This window comes from Patagioenas fasciata, chromosome 1 (assembly GCF_037038585.1).
Source record: "Patagioenas fasciata isolate bPatFas1 chromosome 1, bPatFas1.hap1, whole genome shotgun sequence".
NCBI lineage: Eukaryota > Metazoa > Chordata > Aves > Columbiformes > Columbidae > Patagioenas > Patagioenas fasciata.
This window is the reverse complement of record NC_092520.1, coordinates 164,502,647-164,524,634: the sequence shown is the minus strand read 5'-3', so window position 1 is coordinate 164,524,634 and position 21,988 is coordinate 164,502,647. Positions and strand designations below refer to the sequence as shown.

General features: G+C 35.7%; 1 protein-coding gene across 3 annotated transcripts in view; it reads right to left on the bottom strand.

Annotated features, from left to right (window-relative positions):
- METTL25 (methyltransferase like 25) overlaps positions 1-21,988 on the bottom strand; it is a 65,120-nt gene that overhangs the window by 29,114 nt on the left and 14,018 nt on the right. For 2 of the 3 annotated variants that reach the window (XM_065842860.2, XM_065842870.2), the window contains exons 3-5: positions 19,943-20,043; positions 13,924-14,538; positions 11,022-11,166 (exon numbers count right to left, since the gene is read on the bottom strand). In XM_065842860.2, the coding sequence (XP_065698932.1) occupies positions 11,022-11,166; positions 13,924-14,538; positions 19,943-20,043 (861 nt within the window). The remainder of the gene's footprint in view (positions 1-11,021; positions 11,167-13,923; positions 14,539-19,942; positions 20,044-21,988) is intronic. The other variant, XM_071799627.1, reaches the window with a different exon arrangement.

Below are 21,988 nucleotides of genomic sequence, written 5' to 3'. Positions count from 1 at the left end.
AATATGGTCTTTGATTTGAAGATACATATATATATATACTATAATAAATACTATACTATTTCCACTAATATGATGATTCAAGAGACAGTAGTCATTTTCCAAATGCACAAACCAAAATATTTACTAGTAAAAAGAACACTACATTCTGACACTCAAAATTGTAATTACAATATTAAAAACTTTACATTTTTTTAAAGTGCTAATTATAACTCTATTAAACAGGAAAGGAAAATTATCCCTAATTTTTCAGCTAAATTACCTGGAAAAAATCTTATCTTGATTGCTAAATATGGTGAATGTATAAAGTCTCTTTAGCATAAAAATAAAATGGGATTATAGGATACAACATTATACATTTGGAAAAAAATGTAGAAGCTAAAGGAAGAGTGTCTTTATATAAACTCTTTATATGGTGATCAAATATTTTTCTCATTTTTCTTATAAAACATTTTCTTAGACTGGACAATGGAATATCCTGCAGTTCCTTGTAATAAACTCAAAACAAAAGGGAGATGAATTTCAACACTGGCAAAGGCTGTTTTATACACTAGACTTGTCTACATCTTTCAGTTAGAGAAAACTCCCACTGAAGCCAATTACTGCCTTTTCATACTACCAGACATCTCTCATAGCACTCAGTCAGCAAAGTGTGACACAAATTTTAAATATGAAAGAATTTGTATCTTAAATCAGACAAGTCACATTTGCAAAGTAGAAAAAATAGATGTAACACATGCATAAATACAATACGTAGCTATCATTTATATATCTTTTAATGGAACTGGTAACATTAATGTAACTATATTTTATACCACCTACTTCTAATTCTCCTCATCCCAGTCATCATTAGCTGGCAAATCTGTGTCTTAGTGGAAATAGGTCTTCCATAACAAACATGAAATGTGCCTGTGTGAGAACTGTAGTAGTGGATATACCATTATTATAATACATAAGAAGTCTTCTGCACGTCAAACCCTGTAAGAGCCAAGTTGGAATTAACACTCAAAGGTCACACTGTACATTAGATTTTTCTCATCGAGGCCTTGAAATTGCAATACTTAGTGTAGAATATTATGCTTAAAAGGAACCCTGCTGAAGTAATTCAAATTCTACAAAAGGTTTGGCCTACTTATATGCTGTAGACGGAGTGGAACAGATACAGTAGTATATTTATGTTGACATTATACTACAAAGATGTGTAAAAAGGTAATATCCTAAGAGTTGTAAAAATCAATCATCATCACTAAAACTGTGGAAGATATATTAAATGACTTCATAGAAACTACATTTCAAGATGGGAAAAAGTTTTCTGAAGTTCTGTATTTGAAAATGGCCTTTGCTTTCAAAAGAAAGCTTTCTCTTTTTCTTATTTCAGTTTGAAAGATTTTTTTTTATTTGTTCTCCCTTGTCAGTTACGAAAATGTGTTTATTTGCCTAGTTTGGTGTAAAATGTACAAGGTAAGCGATTTTATGTTGAAACAACCCATTTTTTTATGTTTCAAAGAAGGTAAATAGACAATTATTTGATACTTTATTTTTTCAAAAGACTACTATTACATTCCTGCAGATGTTACTGAAATAAGTGGTATATTGAACATGTGCAGTTCATCATTTTAATGATATTTTGTTTCCAGAGAGTTCATGTTAGAGCCCCGAATGACTGCTGGAGAAACAGGCATTAGTTCACATACCATAAGCTCTCTGCTTTTGACAAACAAAGGCTGTCACTGTGCACAGACTCAATTCTTACACAAGTCCGGGAAGGAATTACCCTATTCAGACCAGCAGAAAATATACAGCGACATTATGCTTCAACAATGTTATAAATACTACCATCCAGACAGGAGAGTAAACATGCCTATTGAGGATTTACAGCTTTATAATTCTTCCCCCAGTATAATTAGTCTTTTTGTACTTTATCTCAATAACAGTCATTATAAGGAAAAAGTGAAGGGATTTTTTTCTTTTTGGCTATGTAATTTTTCTTATGTTCTAAATATTCTGACTCCATTTCAGAGCATGAAATTGTTAGGATATTATTCTGAATCTCCTTGAGAGAGCACAAGCTATTCAACTGTGCTCTGCACAGTGGCAAGAAAACAGGTTATTAATAGATAACTTTCTTAGGTCAGTAGTGTAATTGGCACAGGCAAAACAAAACATTTTTCTTTCAATGTTTATAAAAGTAAAAAATAATTCTGCATGTTCTTTCAATAACAATTTGTATGGACCTCAATTTTTCTTCAACTTTAATCTCAAATCTCTCGACCTTTTGCAGATATCTGAGTGTCTACAGACTTTTTTATAAATAGATAGTAGTTACAGGACTACCATTGTGATAAAACTCTAAAGGACTGCTCAAAGAAACAAAGCATGTAAGAAAAGCTAAATGCAGTTCTTAGGCCACAGTCCTGCTTCATAGAACAAACTCATCAAATGACGTATCTAAAATTGAAGGATCCCTAGAAGAAGTTATAGAAAAACAGAAGTGGTAAACACAAAAAAAAATTGCCAAGGCTATATTGCATTAATCCAAAAACTAAAACCAGGATGAAATTGCCAAACTGTAGTGCACAGCTTCTTGATGAAAATTCTTTGGTTCTAGAGATCTGAAAAACAGGTAATGTAATATTAATGCTAATGAAGAGCTCTAGGCAAGGTCGAGGGAGCTTCCAAACGGGAAGCCTCACATTTATATGGAGAGAAGGTATTTTAAAGAATAGACTCATTGGATATACAAGCAAATACGACATATCTGGAAAGAGTCAATGTGACTTTCTTAAAGGGAAGAAGTCATATATCACAAACATATTGGAATTTTTTTAAGGCTTCAAGTAACACTTAGACAAGAAAGATAGAGTGGGTTTCCAAATGGCATTCAACAAGACCATTAGAGAAACTATCAAAACACAGAACAAAATAAAAGGTTTTCCTATGGGTAAGTAATTGACAGAAACAAAGGATGGAAATAAAACATCATTTTTCACAGAGGACAGAGATCACCAGCAAAGGCCTAAGGAGACTTGTGCTGGAACAGGTTGTTGATCAAATTCATAAATGATCTGGAAAGGTTTATGAAGAGTAGGAAAAGTTTGCTGATGATCTTAAGTGCAACAAAAAATAGTGCCATTTCTAATAAAAAATAGAGATGAAATGGCATCTAAAATTCAAGGTAGATGAAAGTGATTCAAACTGGATAAAATATTAACTTTAAACATACAATGAATGGCTTTGAACTGAGAGCTGACAGTTCAATAAAAAGATAAGCCCAATACTAAGAAGAGGAAAACAATATTAAGAATTATTAAGGAAAAAAACCCACCATTATGCTACTATATAAATCCATGCTGCTCTGAATCTTGAATACTGCATTTGGATTTGTTTTTATCACCTCTGATAACAAGTAATACCACCCAAAAAGGTGGAGAGAAGACAAACAGGATTGTTACAAGTAAGGAACATTTCAATAACAGGAGCAAGTAATAGAAAAAATTCAAGCTGTAAAACAGATAGAGGGAATGAAAAATCTGTAAAATCATGAATGGGATAGAGAAAATTAATAAGGACAGGGGTGTACTGTATTTTACACCCAAATTTAAGGAGTATAATAAAGAAACTTGCAGTTAGCGGCCCTAAAACACGTAAAGGGAAATGCTGCTTCATACAACAAGCAGTTGATTTCTTACTGCAGCAGGCTATAGATGCTAAAAGTTTACATATGTTCAAAAGTAATCTGAAGGATTCAAGGAATAAAAATCCATCAAGGGTTGTTTAATGCAAATGTATCCCTTTGTTCCAAGAAGCTCACGACCCAAAACATAGTGGAAGCATGAGAGTTTATTTGGAGGAAGGAAGTTCCTTATGATTTTATACATGCCTGCTATTGGCCTCTGTGCAAGACAAGATACTGGAATAGACAAACCTTTCATGTTAACAAATTCCATTATTTCCATGTCTCTGTTAAACAGAGGCTGAAGCCGGGCTCGCTATTTTGTATCTTCATCTATTGTGCTATCAAAATAATATTTTAAACAAAAATGAATTAGTCTTCTTTCACATGCTGATGCCGCATCAGTCAAAAAAAGGTCTAAGAATGTGATATAAACAATGTAGACATTCAAACTACACTCTCAGGTTTACCAATGTAGCAGACAGAGTGTGAAAGCAAGCTAATTCATTAACATATGAAATTGTATTTTGACAGAAAAGCAAAGAATTACAGATATTCATCACCTGTAGAACTGGAGACAAAGAAGTTTGCAAAATTCTCAGCTATTCCAAGTACTTGCGAACCTTGAAAAACTCAGGTAAAGATGCTTCTAATATAACATCATGAATATGATTAAAGTTTGGTGTTTATTGGAAAATTGGGACTATCTCAGTGGATTTATGTCAATTTAATCAAAGATCTGTTCCATAGTGTGTTTCAATCATAAAAATAACACAGAAATTATGTCACTCAATCTCTTCATTCCTTTAACAAAATCTGTTAATATAATAAAATTACCACAAAACTGTATTCAAAAGTATTTAGCTTGGACCATAACCAAGGGACAATTAGTGATTTTGAAATCCTTGAGGATTCGTATTGCAAAGTGACACCAAAATCTTGTATGTATTTACCGGTGCTGGGACATAGACAGAGTAACTATTGAGTAAAGATTATTTAAGAAGAATAAGTAATTCTAAACAATGATAAAAATTTCTTGATAGTGTCTTCTGAGATTGTCATTAAATAGAATTAAATGTCATTTTTCCTTCCCCTGAGATTTTTCAGTGGAAAGTAATCTTTATTACCCTCATCAAAATCCTTCACGCACAGCCTACTTTGTCTCTTTGTACACACTGCCAGACTTAGGCAAGGCACTACTGAAACACAAATAACTCAACTTGTCTTATTTTATCCATGGCATCTATCTTCCATAGCATAGTAGTATCTCAGTCTACTTCTAGGATTCCAAAGAAAGCAGAGGAACTACTTAAACTGCCATTTTCCTTCATGGGAAAGATTAAATCTTCCTTGACCAAAGACTTCACAGTTCCTTGAATTCGTATTATTTCTAAAAACCCCACCACTAAATGGGATTTTACTGGGGGAGTGAGGGAGAAGAAAAATGTTACTCCATTTGAAGTAAGAGAATCAGTTGTCAGCAAAATAATTTAAAAACGCCATACCTAGGGTACATGTAGTTACTGTGCCTTATACAAACCTTGGCTTTCTCAATTATAATCTCTTACTGTGTAAACACACAAATGAGAGATAGTTTCAGTTTTTAATATATTTTTGCTACATTTATTCATGGAAAATACTTTAATAACTTAAATAGGTAGTGCTGTCATTTAACACCTGTAAGATTTACCTATTTAATATTTTTTTCAAGTTTCATATTTTTTTTCAGGATCAATTTTTATAGAAAACATCTGGGTTTTAGTGACTAGTTAGCTCTGTCACAAATCCATGGAAATGTGCCCTGTGCAGCAATGTCTAAAGATGCCTTGGGAAGGAAATCAAGCTTTTTGATCTTTTGCTTGGAAGTGTTTTCCTGTGTTGCCATGGTATCAGTGATAGCTATTTTAAGACATTGGCTATGGAATATCTTTGAAAATAAACCTAGGCAACAGACAAATCACCTGTCCTGTAATACTTCTGAAACAGAGACTAATCCTTCCATATTTCCATGGAACAGGGTGATATGAACCCATTATGTTTGTCTAAGGAATCCTTTAGAAAATCCAGTTTTGAAGTCTTTGTCCATGGAATCCACCTTATTCAAGGTCTTTTCAATATTCACAAATGTGATAAAATTCTCTATGTGAATTTTGAGTACCTTTTGCATCCCTTTCAGTTCTCTTAATTATGTTCACTAGCTTTAAAAAGTTAGATCATAACAAATGTATCCAAAGTTTGTATTCAAATAACTTCACAGTCCAAGTCTCTCACTCTTCTGGAAATGTTTGCTGACTTCTTCCAAAGTGCCCTATCGACAAGATACTCTTCAGAGCTTCAAGATTAGAAGTTCTAGAGTGGCTCTAGAACTCCTCTAGCCAGCATATCTCTTCCTAGAACTCTTCTTCCTAGAACTGTGACGTGACATTTCAAATCTGTAAAAAAGCTGGAATTCAAGATGGGCAATACTCAAGCTAACCTCAAAAACGGTTTCTATCACACAGCTGTCATTGAAACTACCTGTACAACTACACCTACGTCGTATTTCAAATTAGGAAATGCTTACACCCATATTTCCTTATCAATAAGTAATGTTTATGTGCTTTTTCCTCAAAACAGAGAATATTAGACCGAAGAATTTTACTGCTTTCTAGACCAGTGCTGATGTGTTTGGTGGTACACAGGATGAAGGGAAGAAAATCAGAATACAGAAACACATCAATTCCTTTTTAAGGAAAGCCAAGTCCTTATGAAAATATCTTAAGTTTCCAGTTACTGTCTGTTAACAGATAATTACAGTCCAGCTGGTACATTGCCCCAGAAATGCATTAGTTGAATGTAAGATAAAACAGCTCCCAAAAATCCTTATAACTGCTCCTGAATAGATGCTCAGAATTTGTTTTAAACTAAAAATCATTAGCTAACTGATTTTTTCCAGAAAAATTGCCATAATGGCTCACTGTGTAAATAGGTTTATGTAAAAAGTCTCTAATAAATAGTAATATCCTTACTATTCTGATGTAATTGACTATCCAATGAAGTAACAGTGAAGAAAAACCCCAAAGGAATCAATTATACTAATGGCCAAGTGCATTTTATCCATAGAAGAATCTCTGTATAAACAGCCAATTCTCCTTAGAGAAAGCCAAAGTAAAACTACTTAGAATTTTCCAAGAGTTGTCATAATATTCCTTATTAACTGAAATTTAGTATTTGGTACTGCTCATAACAGCAGTGAAATTTAAAGACAGGTGTTAAAAGTCACTGGCTTCAAGTTTTTCTAATTGAATTGAAATCTGACATCACACAGCACCTCTTGGTTGTTGTAGTTACTAATAAATCAAAACAAAGGATTTCACAATCTTGAGACCAAATTTTATTCCCAGCATAATTGGAAATGTGGTCCCATTACAAAAATTTCCAGGTGAATTTAGCTTATTTATAGACACATAGAAGGACACTGCATACTGATTGTAATAGTCAAGACTGTGACTCCTGGCACCTACTTTCATCAGAAATGCTCCCAGAGTATTCACTGCAGGACCAATGGCAAACTGAATCAGGCAATCTTGCAATATCTTTGCTATTTTTAGAATATAAGAGAAATGTAAGGCATTATTCCTTGTAGTCAGCTCCTCAGAGACAAAAAAAACAACCTTGTGATAACCAAGGTGACTCAAGAGCCTGCCAAAAATAGCACAGCAACATTTTTTTGATATTTTGTCAACTCACCACCTCAGAATTATAAACGCTACATTAACCACCAAAACGAGTAAAACTTCTTCCCATCAATATAAATTAACCCCAGTTAATACAATGTGGAAAAGCGATTTTTCGCTGGCCTCAAATAAGACTGATTTTAGTATTAAATAAAATGCAAATGCCAAACAACATACAGCCTGGCCATCTCAAGTTATGGCAACCATCAGTCCACAGAAGCTTTTTTGTGAGCTGGCACATCTGCTTCAACTAGGCTTATGAGAACAACCATCTGCTTTTACATAAAAGAAAAAGAAGCAGCAAAGATGGAAAATGTTGCTACTTTGTGGGAAAGAGCTTTGAGATGAACTTTCCTCAACCTTGTCCTTAAGGGTGAGCTTTTAAACTAGGCAAACCAGGCAAACTAGGCAAAAGTTTAATATAAATATAAAATAAAGCAATCGCATTTTTAAAATACATTTTTTTTTAAAATCTTCAAAGCCTTGAAGCTACTAAGTCAAGATAAAATAAGTATAAAATGCTTTATAACAGAACTTCCCACTGTGTCCTCACAGGTGAGCCCTTGCTTCCTGGACTGATTTCAAACATATAAGTGATTTCCCGTGTTGCAGCAAATTCTCTCTGTATTTTAGGAAGATCTTCTATCCACCATTGTAAAGATTTAGCTCTCAGTCTGCATCCTAACACTCTAACTGGTCTCTCCACGTGAAGGCTTCTACAGGTCTCTGCAATTTCAGGTTGATGCCTAGATTAGCCAGTAGCTTCCCTGAGTTTAGCGGTAGAGCCTAGGTAAGTGAAGGACTACCTACAGTAGAGATGATAATGGGTCAGGGACCACACAAGCAAACTGGAAATACTCAAGTGAGTGTGACCAGATAGGATGGATTTCAGTGAGTTGGGTGGTCTCACATGAAGATGACACTTTATAATATTTGACAGGTTATGTATGTCCATCAAGGGAAGTTCCTGATGACAGGACAAAGGTAAACCACACCCATCCTCAGTTTAACCTCTCTTCTAAATAAGCTTAGGGAGCAAGTTTGCCTCGAGGCCATGCCCAGGCCCACAAAGACCAAGAAGAAGATCAAGGGACTGACAAACTTTATTGCCTTCTGTGGTGCAGTGACTGGTTCCAGGAACTAGGGAAGAGCAGTAGTCACAGTTTACATTGACTTTAGCACAACTTTCAGCAAGGTTCCTTTAGTGCCTTCATAGCCAAGTTGTAAAGGTATTATTCAGACAGGTGGACTCTTAGGTGGGTAGAAAATGGATAGGACTTTGATGCTTAACAGTGAAGCCTGCAGGTTAAGAGACGTGTTTATTCTTCCTTTTTAGCACTTGTGAGAACGAGAGTATCTAGAGTGCTTCTTTGAGCTCTACAGCCCACCACACTGACTTAGTGGAATGAGTTCAATGGTGGCAAGAAGACTGTGGCGCTAAAAAGAAAGTCAAGGAGGAATCTAACTACTATCTTCAACTACCTAAAGGAAAGGGAACAGAAAAGATTAAGCCAGACTCTTCTTGGACGTGTACAGTGAAAATACAACAGATAATGCATGAAAGCTTTAAATTCTGGATACAAAGAAAAAACTTTGTGGTGAGGGCAAACATTGGAATGGGCTGATTAATCTCTGCCTTTGAAAATATTCAAAACATGGCTGGACAAGGCCCCGGACAACCTGATCTAAGTTGCCCTTGCCTTGTGCAGTGATCTTGACCAGATGACCTCCAGAGACAACTTCCAAGTTAAAATATTTCATAAAAATTCTATGATTTGGCCCATTTTGGCAGCAGTACCAAAATTCACTTGCCTCAGGCAGCTGTAACAGGAATTAGATTCCTTCTTTTCCAAGAAAATTCTTGGATCCATATAATCTGATTAGTTACAGAGTCCTCTAGCATCCTCTAGAATGCTTTGTCAGTTTGAAATCCATAGCATAGGAAGTGTAGACACAAGCTATAGTCATAATTCTTTCACGTTTTGCCTTTGAAGAAATTTTAGCTCTGAAATAGTCAGTCCTTGTGCTCTTACCCTTCCACTGTGCATTTACAAACAATTCATAGAGCAGATAACTCTTCCAGGGGAATACAACAGCATTATAGATTTTAGAATATGTACCCTTATAGTACCACTAAGAAAAATCACTTTTTTTCACTATGTACTCTCATAGTAATAGTAAAAAAACCTTATTTTTTAATATCACTGAAACTACTTATATGTGTTTTCCCCCAAAAAGAACACTGTAATTTCCTTTTATTCTGCCTAAAGGTTCTTCTTTGAGAATAATTTTTATCCTCCAAGCTGAGGAAAATCAAACAGCTAGAAATTCCAACATGTGACTTGGCTTCATTTCCACACTGCTATGAAACTGCAGTATCTCTTACCACCATGCAGGTACATCTGTTTGTTTGAACTTAGATTTGTTGGTGCCGTCTGAGTAACAGTAATTTAGTAAAGCTTTATGCACTGGTCTGGAAAGAGTAATCCTACAGTTAGAACAGGAAGTCTTGTCCTCTTCACAATAACAAGAAACAATGAAATGTTTCAGACACACAACCTTAATGACAAGTGTCTGAAAAGTTCATAACTTTTTAAAACTCTAATTGCATTTCTACGATTTCCACTGTAGCTTCTTTTTCTTTGTTTTTGGGGTGATCTGAAATATTGTGAAATAACTGAAAGTAATACATTTCAAACACTCTTAAAATTGTTGCAGAGCAAGAAAAAACCAACGTGGATGGATCATTAAAGCAAGCAAGAGCCAGCACGTGTCATGGTCAGTCTGGAGCTGTGCCTTAGCTGCCTGAGCAGCCAGCAGTTAAAGAGGAGCAGCTGGGTTCCACCTGTCTTTCTGTCCATGGAGTTCCTCAAAAGAGCTGAAATAAACTTCGCCAATCCACCCCCTCTGAAATTTGGTGGATATGATGATCAGGTTCTAGGACTTCGGCAAACGGTCATCTAGACAGCTCAGTTACTTTCCTCAGGAAAGCCAGCTACTTAATGTTCTTCATTCTGTAGATTTTACCTTTCAAGTAAAGATATCAACTTTCTATAAAAAAATGAAAAAAACCCCACACTGGAAGGAAAATTTGCCTGTAGTGTGGATCCCCAAATAATTTTCAGGTTGTTTCCCCAAGAAAAACTGTTAAATAGGTACTCTTCCACAATATTCTAAACTGGCAATGCCTCAGAGCATAGAACTCGGATGAGTGTTTTTGCGAGTAATAACTTACATTACAAGGACTTAGTTCTGCTTATAGTTGTATATGTACAACTCAACATAAATGGATGTTGCACGCAGACAGCCAAGGGCAAAATCTAGTACAAAATATTTCAAAAGGATGAAAACATTGGACTAAAAAAGCCCCACATTTTACAAGTGAAGTATTGGAATAAAACCAGCTGTATTCATAATCATATAAAAACATTCTGCATTAATGTCCCTAATTTCAGGAAGGATATTAGGAATAACAGAAAAACTACAGGGCATCTGGGAGTGAATGACCCACAGTGTAATTAAAACCAGTACTAAATAAACCACTGTAAAGGAACAAACACAAGAAGGTTATTAATTAAAAGGTATAATACTCAATATGCAAATGGGCAGCTACAAGTTAGGCTCAGAAGAATTACCTTCTTGGTTTTCAAACTGTTCTGACAACAGATGGTAGCAGCAGCCTACACTGCAAACTGCTTTGATTTCAGGTTTGGCAGTAAAAATTCGTAGTGTATTTGCAGCAAGATCGCCACACGTATGCAGACCCACTATCATAGAGTCCTAAGAAGAAAAAGAAATAAAAATAATCAACAATAAAGCATCTCCCTCTTCAACTGAAAGAGCAAGAGTAACAACAAGAAACTCTAAAACCCAAACATGCTACAAATGGTTATTGAGCAGCAAGGTTTAAATACACAACTCAGTGAGGACTCCTGGTGCTCTGTTCTGGAATTTTTCAATGCATAATAAAAGCTCTTCAGTGCTAAGACAACAGGGTGCATTGCCTCTGAGGAGCACCAGACTACCCTTTGCTTTGCTCAGGTAAGGAACTACACGTCTCTGCACTTCACCTTCACTACCCAGGAGGAAGCAGAAGTTCAAGACTATAAATAGCAGCTGGTTTACCTGCATAAAAGGGAACATCCATGTGGTGACTGGACATGGGCCACTTTCTTGTTTTTCTGAACTTTCTTGTTAGTAGTATTATTATTACAACCACTGCTACTTCCTTTTGTTCCTTCAGGTTTACTGCTGTAAGTCTGGCTGGACCTACCTACGGCATTTCTGCTACTTTGAATTGCTACAATCAAAACAATTTCCTAAATGGAAGTGTAGTACAAACAGCAGGCCCTTCTGCATCTGTTTTGTTATTTCCAAAACTGCAGTACCACTGCAGTTTTGCAGTGTGCCTACTACTATTCAACAACAAATTATCCCTCTTCTCACCATTCATGAAAAGATTTTTCCTTCTAGTGTTATGAGTTGGAATATACATGGTCAAATACGGTGTTGCTTTGAATTTCGGTTTCATTTATTAACAAGGTTATCAACAAGGAATTAGCCCAGGGACATTCAATTGTGACACTTTTCTATAATCATTCTGATTTTGCTTGCACATCTATTTTTGCTGCTCTATATTTGATGTTCTCACACATCTGTATTATATATGTACGTGTGAAACAGTAAAACCTCCCCTTCATTCCTGTTTTGAATTCTTCATGTTCCCCTTCTCACCTTCCACCTTGTGCTACTTCTTTGTGCTTGCCCTCTCCTTGTCTTAGGATCCAAAATTTTAAATAGCAAAAGTTCAGTTTCAGTCCAGCTTAGTTTTTAATGACTTTTTTCCTATCAGTCAGCTTCAGCTCACCGTTCCAGGAAGGCTTTTTTTCCACATGCAATTACAGAAATAGTGGAACAAGAGTAAAGTTTGGAAGCTAAGGGAAGATGTGCACTTGCAAGGGCAGCATCTAAACCTCAGGACAGAAAAAGTTAAAATTTTTTCAGGAGAAATGCAGTGGAAAATAGCTATCACATGCAATATCAGGGCAGTCTGTCTGTGTCAAGTACACTTTTGCACCACATTGACTTCATTGGGGTTGCCTGGGCATAACTGAAAGTACTTTCTGGATCATTGGTGTAAGTGCAGCAAAATTTAATCTCTCAATATTAGGCCTGGGCTACATACAAACATGCATTCTTTTACCCATATTTCATCAGACAATTAATTTCAGAACTTACTGTATAAATCAGTAAATCCTAATTTTCTCCATTTCCTATTTGTCTCCAGTTTAGGAAAAATTGAGAAAAAAAATCCGTTTATGGTTACAATAAAAGCTTGTAAAAGTTTACAAAACTATTGCTAAAAAAGATATTTTATCCTAAAAAAAATCTCAAAATACTTTTAAAACATGTAAATGATTGCATATTTTAAAGTGTTTTAATTAAACACATTCACAACATGTAGTGTGCAGTTTGGTTTTTACTTTTTTAACACAATGAGGCTTTTACCTTTTCTGACAGTAATGTGTGAGGTTTCTTGTTTGTGTTTTGTTGTTGCTTTTTAATAAAGTTTTTGTTTTAATAAAGAAAGGCAGTGATACAGGCCTTCTGTCTTTTACATCAAACAGATTGAATGCTAAGAGGATACAAAATCCAACTGTGCAAATGTAAAAGCACATGCTTCATCAACAAACCCTGCTGCTTGGGATGTCTTTTGCAGACAGACATGAGTTTGCTCCACACGTTCTCAGATACTCAGTCAGATTTATTAGCTCTAGTTACAAGGCCATCAGCATAAACCTATGGTCTTGAATCAGAGACTAATTATACCCCTGAATATAATGGTTCAGTGACTACTGAACACAGGCATGTTTTTATCTTTCCATAAAAGACCAAAGGTATCTACCCAATTAACGTGTGTTAGCTCAGGAATAGGAACTGAACAGCTTCTAGACTTGTGTCACTGTCTGTTTGAACACAACCCTTGCCAGCTAGTAAATTTCTAAATGAAATCAAAGTAGTCCTGAAATGTCAAAATATAGAAAACTTTCTTGGGAAATAGGGCTCTTTACAAACTCTCTATGTTGAGTACTATATTAAATAAATTCTCTTATGACTTCCAAGTTTAAATATATAACTTAAAAAAATCAGCATTTTCAGGAAAATTGAAATTCCAGTGCTTAATACATCCATCTACCTGGTAATTATAGCTCTTTTCATAATAAGTAGATGTTATCTATAACCACAACAGTAAAATACCTGAATGTACTAATATATATGCTGTTAAGTTTGACAGCTGATTATTATCTCTACCCCATAAATTCTAAAGGCTGCTTTACATAATAAATATTTTCAAAATTATCCTAACACATATATTAAAAAAGAAAAACAATCTATATCTGCTAGACCTACTTCTGCTAACTGGTTGAAAAAAACATTACTGGGACAGAATATTCATTTTTACCACTGACAGCACTCCACATGAATATGGCAAGATAAAAACAATGGACAATCTACTTCAAATATTAGTAAAGTAACCTCCAGATCTGTTATGATGTCACTGAGTTCTGTTTCTGCTGTGATGCAAGAGGTCAAAGGAAAATACAGGTTTGATTCACTTGATTTGCTTGCTTTAGCCTTGAGAGATGCCATTTTTCTTTGTGCCTTTTCCTCTTCACAGAGTTCCCTGCAGTTACACTGAGATGAAGAAGAAACTTCTACAGCATCAGCAGGCAGAACATTTAGAATAGCAAGAACCTCTTCAGAAAGTTTGCTCTCATCAGACTGTGTCCGAGCCACCAAATCAACTTCAGTTTGTTTGCTGGTTTCAGATGTAGCTACTTCTGTGAAGCCACAAGAAGGAACTAAATTTTGGATAGCCACTTGATCCTGACTTTGAAGACTGCTATCATTATTTAAGGGTTTTTCAATGACTGTTTTACATTTAATTTCACTTTCCACTGGTCCGTCATTTGACTTTTCCAGCGGTCTTCCTCGACTCTGATATGCTCTCCAGTGTTTCTTCAATTTTCTGTTCCTTTCATGAGCACCATTTGTGTTGGTGTTTGAGGAGTCAATTCCATAAACTTTTAAGTTATATTGCATGGACAAAAATGAACTCAGGTAGCCTTTTCCAGAACCTATATCAATCACCTAGATAATAGGGGGAAAAAAATTGCTATATTAATGAGCAATGAGACACACTTCAATCAAATGCAAAATAATTCCCTAAAAATGTAAGCATGGATTTCATAATTGCGTTATCAGCTAACCCTCTTAATACACTTAGTTCATTTGCTTTGTCGATCCACCTTCTGGCTTTAAAATATAGAATTAAGTCTTAACTGATTTGCTCCAGAAAACAGACACTGCAATGCTAATGTGATGCACATTTCCTGACACTTCTGCAAAAGACTTTCAGTATATTTTTTGACACAGAACTTCCTTCTGCTAAAGAAAATAACAATAAACATCACCAACACTGCCTGCCCTTGCTAAACTAGGTCAGGACACAGACTTGGCAAAGAAAGTATTCACAGTATTTAGCTTTAAGCAACTAGCTCCGGAACTGAGGAGTCTGTGTTTCACTAGGTATATGGAAATAAGCATCTTCAGATTTGCTGCCTAACTTAACCACTTCAGATGTGACCTAAAGAGAGGTGATATTAATATCCTCCTTTATGTCAGAATGCTTATTTATACCACTTTCCCGTTCTGTAAAAACGATCCATATGGCTTTGATTAAAATAAGGATGCTTTTGTCATAAAACAAAGGAGATCAGTTGTCAGATGTGCTTTACACTGCTTGTTCTGGAGGAAGGAGAGAATAGAGGGTATAACGAGCTGATATTTTTGTTTGTCTCTTAGTTAATAGTTTGTGCTACTTCAGTGACTGATATAGCACAGGAAGAAAAACACTATATAGAGTAGTAACAGAAAAGAGGCTTTATGTCATGTGTTTCTTAATTTGTAATAAATATGTAATAAAATTTTTTACAAGAATAGGCAGAGTGATATTTCTTTAAGGAAAGAAAATTATAATGTTCATTTTCATTCAGATATCTACCAAGAATTATAATGACTAGATATAATGACTTCTTTGTAGATGTTCCTGAAAGTGTTTGATTCAAGAACATCATGTCTTGTTCTTGGTCTGTCACACATTCATAAGAAAGCTTACACTGATATTTGTAAGTCCAAATAGCAGCATACACAACACAGATCCATCTTAAAGTCAACTGCATGGTTTTTTACCAAGTGAGAATATTCAGTACAGCAACACTCTTCCTGAAATGAAAAATTTATTCCTTACTCTATGAACGTTAATGATTTGTACATTCATGGAATTAGAAAGAAAAAATTGAACCAGTGTCACTAAGAACTATGTAAAACAGTGGAGAAGACACACTATTAAGTAAAAATTGTTTAGCCAGACCGCATGTGGCTTTCTCATCTGCTCTCTCAGTGTGATATTGCTGCATGTTTGCCATCTAGTTATGGTATAATTCTCAAATTTCTTGAATGACATCAGCATAGGAGTGGATTTAGTGAAACAGAACCAAAATAATCCAAGCAGACTTTTAAAAATGTCATTTATTTATCTATCACATTTATCACAAATATTCTCCTAGATTATTTATAAATGAAGGAAAGAGAAGTGTGCAAGGAATAATTTTACCCACTATTTTATGTAACAGATACTACTGTTATGCAGAATATGCACATTTCCACTTTGCAAGGCTTTTGTTTCTGGGGAAGGCAGCATTTGGACACAGAGTAAACCGGTGAATTATTCCTCGCTCCTAAGTGTGACCTCTAGTGGCTCTAAAGACAAACTGCCGTTTGGGTTTCCTTAGATGTTTCCAAGTCAAAAGAAAACAGTCATATATTGTTAAATTAGCACTGGGAGAATAGTTTTAAACCGAAAGGAAAATTTGACTAAAAACAAGCAGGCAATGATCTTGTGCTAAACAAACAGACTGCATGAAATTAATCCCTGCTTTACATTCCCTTGATTACATAAGGAAAGGCAATCAGCAATCCATAGCGTATCTGCCAAGCATGAACTTTTAAAATGAAATTTCCATGATACAATGAACTCCAAAGGTCTTGTCCATAGTGAGTTGGGTACTATGCTTAAACACAATTTCTGGCACAGTACAATCCAGAACTTTGTTTCTAGAAGAATTCCGACATTTCCCAGCACCAAATTACAAATTCAATGTGATGCTGAATGCAGAATTATATCATATTTACTTTACACATTGCAACTCTTGCTGGACATGCTGAAATTTCCAAGGAAAACTTTCTCAAATACATTAAAGAAAACAAATGTGCATTTAAAGAAAGAAAAATCACCACTAGCTTCTTCTCAGAGTTTAATCAGAACTTTTTTATAAAATAAAGTTCCACTTGTACCATGAGAACAATGCTTAAAAAGGGTGGTAAATAACTGAAAGCCCCCTTTTAGGTAGTTTCGTTTAATGTTTTAATTCAAATCCCTAACCTAGAAGTAATTACGCTAGTAATATTTTTTTCTTTTATTCTCATTTTATTCTTCATTATACTACATTATAAAACAACACAAAAGAGTAATATCCTCTACCACCCATTACACATCATGGGACGGAGGCGAAATGGAGGGCTTTTTTCAAGCCGTCAGTGATCTGTAATATCTGAAAGAAACACCCTGAGGACACGTGCTGTTGTAAAGCATGTGTTGTGTTTTCATAGCTCCAGATCTTTTAATTAAGTGCTGTATATATTTTGTTTTGTGAGAAGAACAGAAAAAAAATCAATAAGAAAAAAGCTCTCCTAAAACTTTACAATTTCTATATCTTTTTATGTTGAAAGGTAACCAAAACCAAAAGAGTCGCTTTTTTAATAACTAAAAAGAGACCTTTTTTTTTTTTTTTTAATGTAACTGGAAAGCTCTTTTCATATATTAGGGATTTGCAACTTTGCACAAATAAATTTTGTTACAGTGTATGGCTAAAATGGAAAAAAATAATATAGAACAGTCAGCATTTCATATTCAGTGATATATTGCAATGATATTTTTCATTAAATGTTACAATTTTTTCAAAAAATAAACAGAAAATAATCCTTTGTCTAAAGACATTCCAAGTCATCTGATAAAAGTGCATAATCACTGGATGAAATGGCAGCATATTGACAGATACTTAATAATGATTGGTTTGAGATTTTATTGGCAACCAGCTACAAGGGGACTTAGGCTAGGTCATTAAGGTGGCTCTACTTTTTTAGTGTCTGAATATGGGTTTTCCTTTCCTTTCATTCCTGAATCTCACAGGAACTATTTAAAATCTAAATGAAAATGCTATATGAAACACCACCTTCCAGCAAATGCAGGGAACATTTTGTATTGCATTATAAATAAACTACACTCTCCGGCAGCTTTTTCAGTATGTGGAAGTCTTCAACACTTAAAGGACTAATACTTGCCTGAAGCAAAGGTAAGCAAGGCAAAAAAACCTGCTAATGATGGCAGAAACTACTTTCACAAATCTGCTGCTACTGGATTTTTATTCTTTACAGAGTGCATCCACTTAACAGCTCTTGAGGGCACCCACACTTGTCACTGCGGGTGGCTCTTGAAAGACCTGTGGGAGAGATCACCTTCCATCGCTGTAAGCCATCGCAGATGTTCACAAATCAATTGCATCTCATACAATAATACTTGGCCTTAACTGCAGCTCTCTATTTACCTGGTAATCCTGGTTGTAAGGAGAAGACTGCCTAAAACTCTGCCTTCATCAGTTGCTCCCCACAAAACAGATGGTCAGGATTCAGAGTTTTGATCTCTGTTTCCAAGGATGCCACAGGTCTGACCCGAGCCTATTGAGAGTACTGCATCATTTATATTTTATCTAAATTAAACTCAGTCTGAGCCAAACAACTTCCAAATCAAGGCTCAGCTTCAGAAACTCAGAGCCGATTCCAAGTTTTGGGGCCTGACCTTCAGTCTATGGTGGCAGCAGCAGTAACTTGGGATGCTGCAGTTACACCCCGGTACTAAACTGAACACAGCACGGCCATGTACTCCACCCCAGTGCAAAATTGGCCATACCATTAACTTTTAGCAACCCCTCTGGCACAGGTATGAAGCAGACCAACGAGCACCCTCCCACTGCAAAGGCCAGGCACAATGTAGGGAACAAAATATATCAGAGACCAGAGTAATATGGAGTCAGCAAGCCCAACTGCAGCTGTCTATCCTCCCTTACCCACGTCTGACATTTTAATTCTAAACCACACTCAGACATACTCAGGGAAAAAAAAGGCTCAGAGGGAATATGTTTAGAATAAAATCTGGGCAGATACCTTATTCATCTTTGGTTTTAAACAAATGTAGTTTGTTCTCCACAAATATTAGTGGGAATGAATATTAGGCTGGAGAAAACTGGTCTCCATTTATACTTAAAGCCCTTTGTACAGAAAGCAAGTGCAGCTCAGATGTAGAAAGGAATCAAATGCAGTGTCCAGAGCCACTAGCCATCCACAGTTTAAAGGGAGGATGAAGGTAGACTAGCCAGTTATTAGCATTACAGAGATTAAGATTATCAAACCAACTCAGTTGACCCAGATACTTGAAAATTTAGTCTTGGCACAACAAAGGTCTAAGATGTGGAATAAAAGAGAAAGTTTAACATTGAAAAAGCTTACAGAAAAGTACATGTATGTAAACCAAAGAAATGGTATTGCTGTTACTTTTGTCACAGAGAATGTGAAATACAGTATTGTTGTGGTGCTTATGTTTTGTCAACAGATCCATAAGTAAACATCTACAATGTTCTAATGCAACAGTGATCTAGTGCACTGTGCAATCATTAAGTACCTGTAAAAAGGTAAGTTTGAGAAAGGAATCCTGAAATTCTTCATGATCCAAGGATGAACTTGCCATCTGATGTATGAAATGCCCGATTCATAACTGCTGGGTGTGTTATGGTGTTGGTTGCTCAGATCTCACGTGTTCTACCAAATATACTTCATGCACACCCAACTACATGAATCTCTGCCTAATCTGGTCTCTCTTCAAACTGAAAAAGTCCTAAATGAATTTCTAATTGAAGATATCAATCCATGTTAAAGAAAGGTGGACAGCATTAAACAACAGGAAACACTTTAAATCCCTTGTACCAGAAGAAGACATGCTTTCATAATTTCTCAGATTTTCTGCTTTTGTCTCTATGTGACAGCCCTTGACAGAAGAGTGGTTTTACTCTGATGTCTATGGTAAATTGCCAGTAATATGATACTGATAAAAAAGGCAGTACCCATGCATAGCAGAAAGCAGTACAATTTTTAGCTGTTCAACATATAGAGGATTATTACAACCCATTGAAAGGCAGCTCCTTTGGAATGACACATTTGTGCATAAAATGGGTCTTCAGCTTGGCCCTAAAGACTCTTCTTAAGCTACAATTATTTCCAGGAAAAACAAGAACATCAGAATATAAATATGGAGTATTCGAACACAGTAAGGAGAATAATATGGAAAGCACACAGTAACATACAGTAAGAACTGCTTCCTTACCTGCTTTATACCACAATGATTTGCTATTTTGTCTACCAGCTCTGACATCACCTGCACTTCATGTGATTTCTTATTATTCATAAACTCATCAGTTTTGATACCTGTACCAGATTAACAAAATAAATACACATTAATGTAATACATAACAATAGAGACTCGCAATCAATCAGAAAAAAATGCCAGGCTAAAAACATGTAATAGCACTTTTATATTTTAAGGATGGTAATTTTTAATTAAAAACTCACCAGATTATTACAAGATTAAACTTATGAATTATAGATGAATTAGTAACATTGAACACGCTGTAAAACTTAGCACTGTGAGTTTTCTTAAGATGCAGCATATCTAACACCAGACCAGATACTAGACAATAGGTACTACTATAAAACTACTATTTCTTCTTGTTCATGAAAATATTTGTTTTCATGTTGTTTAGCTCATTTACTTTTACATATATGAAGTATAAGAGCAGAGATAATTAATCACACTGTACAGCTGTGTACAGCTGTAGATTTGCTCACAATATTAAATGGCAGATATCTCAATTAAAATTTATGAATGATCCTGGGGAAATTCAAAGGAAGATGAACATTCTTTTTCTCTTTATTTATCCTGTGGATGGGCACAGGAAAGACATGGACCTGTTGGAGGGGGTCCAGAGAAAGGCCACCAAGATGATCAGCCAGCTGGAACAGCTCTGCTGTGAGGACAGGTTGAGTTGGGTTTGTTCAGCATGGAGAAGAGAAGGCTCTGAGGAGACCTTATTGCAGCCTTTCAGTACTTAAAAGGGGCTTATAAGCAAGATTGAGACAGACTTTTCAGAAGAGCATGTTATGACAGGACAAGGGGTAATCGTTTCAAACTAGAAGAAAGGAGATTCAGGTTAGATAGGAGAAAGAAATTTTTTACAATGAGGGTGGTGAAACACTGGCACAAGTTGCCCAGACAGGTGGTAGATGTCCCATCCCTGGAGACATTCAAGGCCAGGCTGGAGGGGGCTCTGAGCAACCTGATCTAGTTGAAGATGTCCCTGCTTATGGCAGGGGGGGTTGGAATAGATGAGTTTTGAAGGTCCCTTCCAACCCAAACTATTCTACGATTCTATGGGCTATAGAACTGCTACGTCTTTCCATTAGAAAATTACTGGAGAATGGGAACAAGATGGAGTCAGTCTCTACCATGGGTTTACTGCTCGTGGAGCACACCAGGCACCCACATGTTGATCTCTACATCCCCCAACCAAAGGAGGAGCTCAGAAGTTGCTCCCTTGTATGAAACCCACACATTTCTCTTAGGCCACCAACACTGCAGGACACTTTGCCCTAGTTCAAATGGATGGAAATTTTTGTACGTCTCAGTGAGGGTAAAAGAAACCAGACTGCTACAGATGAGCATGCTCCTAGAAAACTAGACTTTTTTTTTTACATGACTAGGCAGATTAATGTATTTTCCCATTCTCTGCTTTTTACGCAGTATGTGTTCATCTGTCCAAAAACTGATCATTAGGCAAAACGCATGTGCATTCCTTGATCAGATCATGCTGGGAACAGAGCCAAGTGCGTTACTTCTTTAAAAGAGAGTGGGGAATTGAACGGAGCTCATGAGAAACCTAGTGTTTTCTCTATTTTTTGCGAAACGCGTAGGATCTCTCTGTTTCTTAAACATGTGGTTTTTTATAATAAACTGTTAGGACAATACTTAAAATCTAATATAGACTCTATGAACTGACAGAAGAAAAAAGAGACTAAAAGACTTCTAAACAAAACAAATAGCAGAAAAAAGTATTTGTCATTTCACTAAAGAGTCTCCTTAATTTTAAGATGGTGAAGATCTCCACTGTCTCCTAAAAAAGTCCTCATTTGTAAGCATTTCAGATGAAAGAATAAAACCTAGAAAACAATCAAAAAGTTCTCCTTTTTTGTTTCTACTTGAATATTTTTGCTGTGTGAAATAGCATTTCACACACCACTTAAGACAAATTCAGTATTTAAAACATGGAAGGAATTCACAAATCCAGTAACAAGACTCAACTTACAACTGCTGAGG